Raw genomic sequence first — 12,757 nt, forward strand, 5'->3', positions numbered from 1 at the left:
CAGCATTCAGAATTGTGCACTTTTTTGAACAGAAGTCAATGGATAATATTAAGAATCAAGAAGAAGAATTGAGTTTTTCAAGTTTTCTTATCTCAAGGCAACGAGATCAGCTGTTCTCACATCCTCTCTCTCACCCCCCAACACCCCTGCCCCCCACCCCAACCCCAGATCATGCAACGTCCATGATCTCTAGGTGTGGCTTTGTGGAAACAAACCGCGTTGAGTCTTTCTGTACTCCAATTAAAAAGTTCTGAGAATTGAAATGAGCTGAATTTGCGTTTTGGATTTTCGAAGATGCAAAAACTGCCCTTAGATGAAACTTAAAAGTAACACCTTTTGGTACTAGACGCTTCAGTAACCAAAGATCGCTTTCCTGTGTTTAAGAAGCTTTAAGAAAGGGGAGCTGTTCACCACTAAGTACATCAACCAAACGAATTCAGAACTGCAGCCGTTCAGAAGAGACAAGAACAGGGCTCCACAATGTTTTATCACTCCAAGAAAACTCTCCAGATCACAGTTCTTGTCGTCCTCTTTGCCATTGTCTTGGGGTCCGGTAACTCATGTAAGTTTTATTTTTGGAATAGTTTGTAATTTCAGTACATTTGATCAGCTTGTTTTACCCTAGGTGTGTGTAAAATTTTGATTTCTAGATCGACGCCCAACCAAGGTGACCACAAACTGCTGCAAGCAAGTCTCTGGGAGGCGAATCATGTATAATGTTACACATTATACAATTCAGAATGGAATGCCTCCTTGTGTGGAAGCTGTAATGTAAGCAACACTTTCTAATTATTTTAAATCGAGCTGATTACAATACTGTGAGTTCAAAGACCCATCGTGCGGCTTCAACCCACAAGCGACACAGAGGCTGAGCCAGGCTGATAAAATGGTTTTGTTCCAAATATGCTACGTAACGTAGACATTAAGCTACGGTCTCAAAAACTGGAAAGTCCATGCTGTTTAAGCAACAGCCCATGACTAAGACTGTGATGTAATCACAATGCACTGTTTCAATAGTCACATTCACAGCTAACGTGTTCCCAGTTCCCAGCAGTGACAGGAATTCTTCCATGCATAAGAGAACATTATTTAAATTATACTCTTCATTCCCCTCCACCCCCCAACACAATAATCTAGTCCTGTGTTTGCATGTACAATAACACCAGATCAGGAGCAACAAGTATATTAAAACAAAATTCAATCTAAACGAACTGTTAATAATTCTCCATTTAGCAAAATACTGTAGTAACAAAATTGCAATGTTGTGTTTTGACTACATCAAATTTAACAGAACACAGACATTTGTTTGGATACACTTAAGCAAGGTGAAGGATTGTTGCGTATGTTAGAAACACGGCTGACCAAAAAGAAAGCAGAAACACAGAATTATTTGGCTAAATGACTGATCAGGAGCTGGTACACTTGTCTGTTATTGAAACTGAAAGATCTGAAGCTCCAAACATTATGCTTAATTCAATTTGAATTTGGTGATAATGGAAAAAAATAATAGTTTTTTTTCTTTAATTAAATTAAGATAAGTTTATTTTGTGGCAGGAAAGTCTTGTGCTCTCTTTGAAGGTGCTCAGTGAATTACTCAGGATGTGAAGGCATCTGTAAATACTATTGGAGATTTAAAAGTGAAACTGCACAGTGAGGGAAATCAACACTGAATCTAAAACTGATACTTCTCCAAATAAAATAAGTGCGGTGTGTGTGGCACAATGCCATCAAAGTGGCATAAATCCTGTGCGAGTTGAAAAAGATCGGGTCTATACAAAAGAAGTTGCTCAGGGGTTTGAAATGTTTTGATCTGAGTCATTTCCTAATGGGAAGTTGACCAGAATCCGGGTTACCCAGAGTGGAATATGGCTAATGAGCTGGACCGCTTTGGCTTTTGACTCCTAATAGCAAGATCAGAGGGTCATGTAGAAATAAGCCTCAGGGTTCACCAATCCTCCTGGTATTAGGTTGTGGACAGACTGGGATAATATAGAAAAAAATAAAGCGATCTTATCTCAAAAGTGTCCAATTTTTCCAAATTGCATAACTGCTGCTTTCAGTGTAAATTACTGTTTACTAATCTACGGAGTAATGTTTCACAGGCAGTAAGTTCTCTCCACTTTTACAAGGTGTTCAGATAATGTTGACTTCACAAAAAAAATCAGCGTGAAAGTGTTTTACTGTTACTATTCATTGTTACATGCACTTCTTCACTCAGAAACAAATAAATGACTTGAACAGGTTGCCAGGAAGGATGGTTGCAGCTAGGACTTTTGTCTTGTTTAAAAGTCTGCTCGATGCTGTGATGGGAGGAGAGTATTCTGGAGGGATGAGATCTAATGGTCTACAGGGTCCTCTTCATCCGAACCAATTTGGTGAACCCGTGTTCTAAAATATAATTTGAACCCCTTTTGTCTCAAATAAAAATATACACCGCTTGTTCCTCATCTACTTTAGATTCTACACATCGGAGATAGGAGCCATTTGTTCCAATCCTACTCTACTCTGGGTGGCGAGAAAGATCAAAATGATTGAGTAAGTCAAATGTAATATGGCAAGGATTTTATCTTGATCATTTATTGCTTCAGTCACTCTCATGTTTATTCTTGGCCTTTCTATCTGTTTCATTTGTAATTGCTTGAATTGCTTGTAATTGCTTTCTGTGTTCAAAGTAATAATAATAATTCTTGCATCTGATATAGCGCCTTATTGTCTCAGTATTTCAACTATTCATACCATTAAATTACCTAATTCACATGAATATGTTCATTTTTGTTTCTAAACAATACTATTAGTGTATTGATCACTAAACATCATTTTCTTTTTTATTTCATTCAGAAACAAGATAGCAGCTGCCCGAGGGAATGACAGAGCGATTGCAGATTGAAAGGATTTTTCAGCTTATGTTTTTTCAGCTAATTCTTTTACATTTTCCTTGCAATATTAAAGTTTAAAATCTGTTAAACCTTCAATTACTAGATATTCAAGCTTTCTTTGTCATATTCTACACGCCGTATTCAAAGTAATAATAATAGTCCTTGCATTTGATATAGAGCCTTATCATGTTGTTGAGACATCGCAAAGTGCTTCACAGTATACATGCAAAGTACAGTTGCAGTAATGTAAAATTAAAAAAGTCTAGTTACTCTAATGCTTATCTCCCCCCCCTCTTGATCATTTGTTGCCTCAGTCTCTCTTTTGTTTGGCACTTTTTAATCTAGGATTCTGAGAATTTGACTAATCTGCCCAGTGGAATTCAGAGAAATCCATATCAAGTGCAAACACCACTGACTTTTTTTTCTCCTGTTGATGTAGACTCAGAGGTTTTATTAAAGGATTCAAATGAAGAAAAAAAGAACGTGTGTATGTCATGATATTTTACCCCTATGCTTTGCAAATGACAACAACCAACAACTTGCATTTATATAGCGCCCCGCACGCAGACAGCGAACCAGGGGGTAGGGGGAAGTGACTGTAGGCACAGTCGAATATCATTGTATACAATAATCATTAAATATAGTTGCATTGTCAACATGGTTCCGTTATTTTCTATTTTATACCTGACATTGGCCTGGTTAACTGGCCTGATGAGAGGTATACTAAATGGGGAATTCAAAACTACAAGACCTTTTCCATATTCTGTAGTGAATATCTGCCTGCACTCACTGTCGAAGCTCAGACACGAAGAATGATCATCTGGGGCTGCCAGCAGCCACTGAACCACACTCCAATATGATTCGATGCGTTCAGGGCAGGAAGGACGAAAATCAGGAGGAATGGAGAAAGGAGAAAAAGATGCAGCTGAGAAGCAATGTGGCCCATGTTGGCATCATTTCCTTCTCATAAGTTTTCTTTCTGCGAAGGATGAATAAGATTCTTCAACAACAACATCAAAAGACAAACCAGAACAGAGAGAGATCTAAGTCTAACTAATTTAATAGTACTTGCTGGTGAAAATTCAATGCCAATTTGAAGAGGGAAGTTTGAGCTCCAGTGAATATTAAGAATGAATATAAAATTAATGTCAAATAAGACCGATTTTAACTTGACTCTTTCAAGAAGTTCCTTTGTGGAGTCCTGTAGCTCAGTGGTTAGAGCACTCGCTTTGCAAGTGAGAGACCTGAGTTCAATTCCAGGCAGAGGGCGAAACCTTGGGCAAGTTTCCTCACTCCACACACCTAATAATAATCCTTCCAAAAAACCAAAAACAATAATAAAATTGGTCATTTTCAATCTACGACTGTCTGTGGGACATTGCTGTGCGCAATTGGCAGCCGCGTTCGCCCACAACTATACAGTCAATTCACTTTACAGTGTGTTCTGTGAAGCGCTTTGGGACGTCCTCCCGACGTGAAAAGCGCTATATCAAATGCAAGGATTATTATTATTATTTGTTATGCACTTAATGTTGTCATTTTGGCCCACAGAGGATCCTTATCCTCCTATGAAGGTAAATAATTTCCTAAATGGGCTCATACATAGTGCATTTTCTTGTAAGCAGCATCACAGCCTAAGGCTGTCACCCAAAAATATTTAGATGTAAGTTTTCGCAGTAAGATGTAGGCAGGTGGAAAAGGATCTTTTTGGTCAGCAGGTGAAACCCATCACCATGCTTAAGAGTATCCAAACCAAACTGAGAGCTCCATGGACACATGGAATCCCAGAGATACTTGTTGCATGGTGGTAATGCTCTCACACATTTCAGGCTGAGCTGGGTTTCCCAATAGGAAGCTCACAGGGTGTTCTGGTACCTACTATCCACCTTGTGAGGGCTCAGACCTGTGCTTGCCGGATGTCAAATGAGCAGGTTCACACATTATGTTGTTATCAATATTACGTTATCTAATTCTCTTTCATGGTGTGTGTGGTTGTGAATCTTCAGTCTCTTTTTCTCTTGTGCTGCAAGCAGAGACATCCTCTCGATGTGAAATATGCTATGTAAATACAATTTGTTGACCTTCTTCAGGAGAGACATGGAAACAATTTAAATTTAAATCTAGCCGTCGCTTCAAAAATGTTGAGTTTCTAAACATGGTGCTGTGAAAGCAGGGTTTTCTCATAAATTAATGGCTGTATCTACTCATAGAATAGTAAATGGCTTATGCTGTAAAAAAGTACAAATTTACTCTTGCTGACCTACACTTATTGAGCTGTTCACGTTTGAGTGCATCATTGTTACCAAGGTGGTAAGAGCTTGAGTCAAGGGTCGTTGGAAACAAGAACAGATGTGGTGAGAAGCTGTTGCATTGCAGTGGAACTATATGTTGCAGGCTCACATAGTTATAGATTTTAGTAATTCAGCAAATCTAGAAGATCCAGTCTGCAATAAGTGTGAGACAGCGGGTTGAAAAATGTTATGTTTCACAACAGCTTTGACGTAACAGTTACCTCATTGAATCCTTCATGAAATGATGAGGCTTTTCACCCCAATTATTCAATAATAATAATAATAATCGCTGCATTTGATATGAGGAAAGAGAAACTGGGGATATTGTCCTGGAATTAGATATCGACAGAAAGGGTTGAGAAAAGATCTGAAAGAAGTTTCAAAATTATGAATGGGTTTGATAAAGTAAACAGTGAGAAATGATTTGCACTCGTCAGTGAATCAGCAACTAGGGGTGTCGCTTTAAGTTAATTGCTAAAACAATTTGGAACAATTTAAAACAGCAAAGAAAGTTAAGATTTATTTTTACAGAAAGATTCATATGTTTCACAGCCCCAACATATAAGGCTCTTTATATGTTCAGACTATATAAAATATATGGATTATTATAATAATAGTAATAATAATCCTTGCATTTGATACGCAAGGCACCTTATCATGTCTTCGAGACGTCTCAAAGCACTTCACAGAATGTACTGTAAAATGTAGTGACTATGTATTTTGTGGGAGAAATTATATTACAGTTTAAATTACTCTGTAGAGGTAGTTTCTAAGTAGTATTCAGTGGTGGGTCAGCCAGACCAATAACACTGCCATGTTACATATGAATGGATGTTGCTTTTCTTAGTATGTTTGATCTTCCTAAAATAGCTGCAGGAGATTGATATTTTGTTCTCCAAGTATTTTGTTAAGCCATTAAAGCAAGTCTTATTAACAGTCCCAGGTGCACCGATGATCATATGTTTGTTTTATACTGCCACATGCGTCCTCATTCAATTTGTAGATCGATATATTTCTTCAACTAGTTCCTTATTACTTACGTTGCAATCACTTGGGATAGCCACACTAATAATACTACATGAACAATCTATTTATATTATTATTAGAGGGAAAAGGCAGAGGAATAGGATTTAATCGATAGCTCCTCCAGAGAGAGAGAGAGAGAGAGCACAGGCGTGATGGCCAAATAAATGGCTTCTATCTTTACTGTAAATCTCTAGGGTTTTATCAAGCTAACTATTTGTGCATCACAAGATTTCACTCTCCTGGAGATCCTGTCAAATTTAACATAACATAACATGTAGGAGCAGGAGTAGGCCATTCAGCCCTTCGAGCCTGCCCCACCATTCAATCATGGCTGATCTTCTAATCTAACTCCAGCTAATAACCTAACCCTGCCTTATCCCCATATCCCTTAATCCCTTTTGCAATAAGAAATATATCGATCTCAGTCTTGAACAGCCCTTTGGGGTAGCGAGTTCCATACATTCACCACCCATTGAGTGAAGAAGCTCTTCCTCAACTCAGTGCGAAAGGGCCGGCCTCTGATTTTAAGGTTGTGACCCCTGGTTTTAGTTTCTCCAACCGGGGGAAACAATCTCCCACTATCTACTCTATCATGTCTTTTGATAATCTTATAGGTTTCTATAAGATCCCCTCTAATTCTTCTATATTGGAGAGAATATAGGCCCAAATTGGTCAGCCTATCCTCATAACTCATCCCCTTCAACCCTGGTACTAACCTAGTAAATCTACACTGCACCCCCTCCAAGGGAAGTACATCCTTTCTTAAATAAGGAGACCAAAACTGCACACAGTACTCCAGGTGTGGTCTCACCAGGATCCTATACAGTTGCAGCAAGATTTCTCTACTCTTATACTCTAATCCTTTCATAATGAACGTTAACATACCGTTCGCTTTCCTAATTGCTCGCTGCACCTGCAGACTAACTTTCTGTGATTGGTGTACAAGGACACCCAAGTCCCTCTGGACGCTAACACATTCCAATCTCTCCCCTTCTAAAAAATAACCCGCTCTACTGTTTTTCCTACCTAGGTGGATGACTTCGCACTTCCCTACATTATACTTCATCTGCCACCTACCTGCCCAATCACCTAAGCTATCTATGTTGCGCTGCATTTTTTAAATGTCATTCTCTGTGTTGACACTTCCTCCTAGTTTTGTGTCATCCGCAAATTTAGATATGTTAACTTCGATGTCCTCATCTAGAAAGTTGACGTAGATGGTAAATTTTCAAAAGTATCCTTACAAACATCCTATAGTCATTCTTTAAATATCATTTGACTTGACTTTACAGGAGGTCCAAAAAGCTTTACTTATGACATGGAATGTAACAGCACCCTCTGCCTGTTCATGATACACCATGACACTAAAATTAAACCAGAGAGGAAATGTTATGTCGAGCCAACGTGAATTTCCTCTGAAGAACAAAAACCAGAACAAAAGACAGTCTGGATAGTTAAACGACAACCGTGGAGTTTGAAAATGATTTAATTCCTTTTTAAATTAGGTACTGAGAACCTAAATACAAGTTTTTAAGTATTGCTTTTCTTCTGTGTGTGTGTGTGTGTGTGTGTATATGTGTGCAACCCAATGTTTGTGCATTTGTAGGTCTGCTAGTATGTGTAGGGGAGTGGCTGTCAACAGTTCAGAGTTGATATCAGCAGCAACGTACTGGAGCTGCAGCTGCAGCTGCTTGGAATTTGTACAAAGAATGATTATTATTTAAATTTGTTATTAATTAATTTCTTTTGTTTTTAAAATATTAAATATTATTTTAGCACAGTAATGGTGACTGTGCTCATCAATGTATCCCACACAGGGAAATGGGGACAGGCTGCAATTTCCAACTTGATCTGAACCATTACAAATCGACACAGTAATAATGCATGAAAAATGATCCTGGTCTTGTAATTACCAGAATAATGCTCCATTATTAAGATTTCAATTTGAATAATGTCCAATTGAAAATACAAATTGTCAAAGAATTGGTGTACCTTTGGGAGGCACAACTTATTGCTTCTAAATCCATTGTTAGCTACTCGTAACCTCTACGCTCTTTTAAATGAGCATTGTTAATATCTCATGTATTGCTCAAAACAGGATGTTCCTCAATGCAACTGTTCAGAACAAAGGGAAAATAGAGGGGGCTTCAGGGTGGTTTGTTGCTTTTCAGAAATATAAATGACGTGCATGAGCAAAGGCGTTTTATTCTCCATTACTTATATAGTCTGGTCAGCCTGATCCAATATCTTTCTCACCTCTGATTAAGAAGTTTGTGGGTTCCAAACCCCAAGTGGCAACTTTGATGTCATAGTCCAGGTTGACACTCCGATGCCTTGCTGCAAGCGCGCTGTGTTATCAGAGGTGCCATCCTTTGGGTGAGGTATTGCAACTGTGGTCCAGCTTTCCTGTGCAAGTTAGGTGTCAGCCTGACTCATTCTCTTCTCTGAGGCAGAAGGCCATGTGTTCAATCCCCTACTTAGGACTTTGAACTCAGTGCCTTGGGACTTCCTTCCGACGTGAAAGGTGCTATACAAATGTGATTTTGTTGTTGTTGTCGTTTGAACTCACAGTCTAGGCTGACACTCTAATACAGTGCTAGGGGTAATGGTACAGTAACAGAGTGTCGTCCATCGAGGAAACGTTAAAATCGAGACCCAATCTGCCTGTTCAAATGGGGTATTAAAGATCCCACGACATTATTTGAAAACGAGAAAGGAGTTTCTCCTAGCATCTTGGCCTACGAACCACTAGATAAAATAAGTCATAAGCTTCATGGGCGTTTCTGTGTCACTGTTGTACAAGAATTGGCTGTCGTATTACCCTACAAAATCTTGTGAAGTGCTTTGAGACGTATCGATGACATTATAAGGCACTATATCAAATGCAAGAATTACTGTTATTTACTATTACGTTAAAGATCCCATGGCACTATTTGAAAAGGGAAGGGAGTTTCTCCTGGTGTCCTGGCAACAATTCCCAGATAAAACATTGGTCATTGACTTCATGGCTGTTTATGAGACATTGCGCGAAAGGACGCAAGCTGCAGAGTTCTGAATTATCTGCACCCTGTGGAGGGAAGAGTTGGGAAGTTAGGGAAGCAAGGAGTTAGCATAGTCAAGCCTGGACATGATGAAAGCATGGATGAAGGTTTCGGTGGCCCGAGGGAAGAGGTAGTTGTGGAGGTGGGAGAGGGTAGAACAGGTCATGGCAGGTTGCAGGATTTATTAACAACTGGCTAACCATGCACTTATCTCAAATAAGGAAGTTCAAATCAGCCTCAGTTTTTATTATTAACATGTTTTGTTTTCTATAAATTAACCCGGTGGTATGAGTAGTTCGTTTAGAAATAATAATAATAATAATAATAATAATCCTTGCATTTGATATAGCGCTTTTCACGTCGGGAGGATGTCCCAAAGCGCTTCACAGAAGACACTGTAAAGTGAATTGACTGTATATTTGTGGGCGAACGCGGCAGCCAATTGCGCACAGCAATGTCCCACAAACAGTCGTAGATTGAAAATGACCAATTTTAATTATTGTTTTTGGTTTTTGGAGGGATTATTATTAGGCGTGTGGGTTTGCCCAAGGTTTCGCCCTGCCTGGAATTGAACTTAGGTCTCTCACTTGCAAAGCGAGTGCTCTAACCACTGAGCTACAGGACTCCACATAGCCTTTTGCTTGTCCTGATACCAATTAATGGGGGCAGCAAAATATACCACATTAGGTGGAACAAGATAGTCAAGCCAAGACGACTTAAAATAATTAAGTACCTCTCCACAATCTCTTTGAAAAAGATCGGAAAGAGAAATGAGATGTCACCTCAATGAGAATGAAAAAAAAATTCTCTTAAGTTTATTAAATGACCAAAAACTGTTTATACTGATATGGTGTGACACTGTCACTTCCTCCAGACTCAAACAAAAATATCACTGTAACACCACCGACAAAAATAAACTCATGACCAGAAAAAGCCTGGACCTAAGGTTTGTTTCCTTTACATTGCTTCTACTGCTATATTAGGTGTGGCTTGATTCTTTATAAGTATCCGGTTTGCAAAGTTGGATTAAACTTACAAGCAACGCAAATTGGAACCTTCATCATGCAATGCCTGTTGGACAGAAGATTGACTCATATCGCTTTGCTTGTGATGGTCTTTGCTTTTATTACTGTCGTTGGCGGCAATTGTAAGTTTGATATGCTTTTGGCTTTTACAATAGTTACTTTGCCAGATGTAGAACAAAAAAAATCTTAAAAATCAAGTTTCCAAAGTCTTTTACTGACTTCGGAAACAAGTGATGTGTAGAAAAGGATGTTTCACTAAACTACTTAAAAGACATTTTCACTGATAAGGAAGTGCTGTTGACTCTTTGCTTTAACAGATCTACGGCCAAGCTCAGTTACCACAAGCTGCTGCCGCTCTGTATCCTCGAAAAAGGTTCCTTTTACTATCACCCATTATAGGATCCAGAAGGCTCTGAAACCCTGTATCGCAGCTGTCATGTAAGTAAGCTGTCTTTAAACATATTGTTTATGCCACCAGGTCAATTCAGAGATAAGAATGTTGGGTCTCAGAACACGAAAGCACCATTTTCTCATCAAAATAGAAGATTCCTTTCATATAGTCACATGCAAGTAGTGTCATGGGACCTTTGATGTCCACTTGAACAAGCACATGGGGCCTCAGTTTAATGTCTTGTTCAAAGGCTTAACAGAAACTGAGTGGAAAGAATCCTGCTCCTTAGTAACTGGTCAACTGCGTGTGGAGTACTGTCAATCTGCCTGGCTCAGGAAACAGACAGCCAAGACCACCACAAAGGATCAAGTCAATTCTGATCTTCCATTGCCAACCATATCACCTTAGAACCAACTCAGCCCCAGAGAGGCTCTGTTTTCTTCTCCCCACCCCTGCCCTCTCCACATTCCCCCACAGTAGGATAGAAGAAAATAGATCAATGACAATGAATGACAAAGTTGTATTTCAATCAAGTTATCATTAAAGTAATAACGAAAATATCATGGGAAATCTTGATAGCCTTAAGAATAAGGGGATCAATTTTTTTTAACTGTTACCCTACAAGAGGCATTGACACTGTATATGTCAGGCACCAAGACACCATCATTGGGACTCTGAGTGACCTTCGAGCGTGCAGTATAAATGGGACTCAACCCGCTCTAGACACCACCTGCTACAAGCAAAGGCACTTTCAGTCCAACAGGATTAAAGAAGATAATAATAACAATGCTTTATTTTATGTTTAGATTCTACACCAAAGAGAAGGGGGCAATTTGTGCTCATCCAAAAGCATATTGGGTGAGAAAGAAGATAAGAGAAATAAAGTAAGTAAGGCACGCAATGCGATATTGTCCGATGGCCTTTCTAATACTCTTTATACTGTGCATTTGGTGCAAACGCTGGGCCAAGATTCTTGGTATACTAAAGCTACTAGTGAGGGCTGATCATATGAGCAACTGAGAGAAGCTCTTTGTGTTTTTCTTTGCCACACTAACAGTGTAATTGCCACTGACATAATGCTTGCTTTTTAACTTGCAACTCATACTTCAGTCCAACAGGATTAAAGAACGCAGATGTCTAGTCAATGTGAAGCCATCAACTAACAAAGCTGATCAAGTACTAGACTGCATCGCGAGAATATTATTCTAACCTTGCATGGATCTCAGGCCATTCTGAGGTTTGTTAACTGCAATTTTGTGTCTAAAGCCTCTTCCTTTACCTAAACAGTTCCCCTGCTCATCATGCCAAAAAGATCAAGTAAGCTGCTTCGCCAAAACATGATGGAAATGAAAAGTCCAGCAAAGCGCTCTCTGCAGCAGCATCTTTCATCTGAAATTACAGATATTATTTAATATTATGTAATTGCTTCTGTAGTATGTTTAATGTAAATTATTGTAAATTGAATATGTAACTCATGTAAAATGATTTATTTTAGTGTGTACTGAACTCTGTAATGTCAGTTTGTATGTCCGTTATTGCCATTGTATAGGGATCTGTACCAATATCAAATGGATGTCACCCTCCTGTCAAAAAAAGTAATATTGCAAAACAAACTGACATCAGTATGTCTATATACATACTGTTTACCTAGCAATAAGTAGGAACCCAGTTGTTAGTCGATTGGAGGATTGTTTTTCCGAGGTTAATAATCCTTAAAAAATAATAATTTGGTCATTCAATCCACGACTGTTTGTGGGACATTGCTATGTGTTTCATCCACAAATATACATTTAATTCACTTTACAGTATATTCTGTGAAGCGCTTTGAGACGTCTTGAGACCTGAAAAGCGTAATATCAAATGCAAGGATTATTATCGTTATATAAAGCTGCAGTTGTATTCAAATTTTTATTACTGATTTGATTTTGGATGTGCCTTGAGTGAATGTAAACTGTGCAATATTGCTGTAATTCATTCCTTCCTTCACTCTTCAGCCTTTCCTAAAACTATAAGTTTTGAACTTTTGTAAGTCTTTACTACGTCTGTTCAAGAATGCTATTTTTCTCCTTTCAACCGTTCTCGTGCAATGTATTTAATGTCCCTGCAA

The 12,757-nt window shown here is 38.7% G+C and overlaps 2 protein-coding genes across 3 annotated transcripts; both read left to right on the plus strand.

The window, feature by feature from the left end:
• The first annotated feature begins 438 nt into the window (after positions 1-438).
• Positions 439-3,345, plus strand: LOC103174771 (C-C motif chemokine 24-like). The gene is given in 4 exon segments (NM_001292513.1): positions 439-562; positions 651-771; positions 2,458-2,535; positions 2,839-3,345. Coding segments are annotated over 4 exon segments (330 nt in total). The 5' UTR covers positions 439-480; the 3' UTR covers positions 2,888-3,345.
• A 6,902-nt stretch (positions 3,346-10,247) lies between these two features.
• On the plus strand, positions 10,248-12,021 carry LOC103174787 (eotaxin). Of its 2 annotated transcripts, none has more exons than XM_007887349.2 (4): positions 10,248-10,381; positions 10,577-10,697; positions 11,457-11,534; positions 11,761-12,021. In XM_007887349.2, the coding sequence occupies exons 1-4, from the start codon at positions 10,297-10,299 to the stop codon at positions 11,789-11,791; spliced, it is 315 nt and encodes a 104-aa protein (XP_007885540.2). In that variant the 5' UTR covers positions 10,248-10,296; the 3' UTR covers positions 11,792-12,021. The 2 variants fall into 2 exon arrangements, with proteins under 2 accessions (XP_007885540.2, XP_007885532.2); XM_007887341.2 differs by having other exon boundaries at positions 11,938-12,021.
• Positions 12,022-12,757: the final 736 nt, after the last annotated feature.

This window comes from Callorhinchus milii, unplaced genomic scaffold, assembly GCF_018977255.1.
Source record: "Callorhinchus milii isolate IMCB2004 unplaced genomic scaffold, IMCB_Cmil_1.0 Scaffold11, whole genome shotgun sequence".
Taxonomy (NCBI): Eukaryota; Metazoa; Chordata; class Chondrichthyes; order Chimaeriformes; family Callorhinchidae; genus Callorhinchus; species Callorhinchus milii.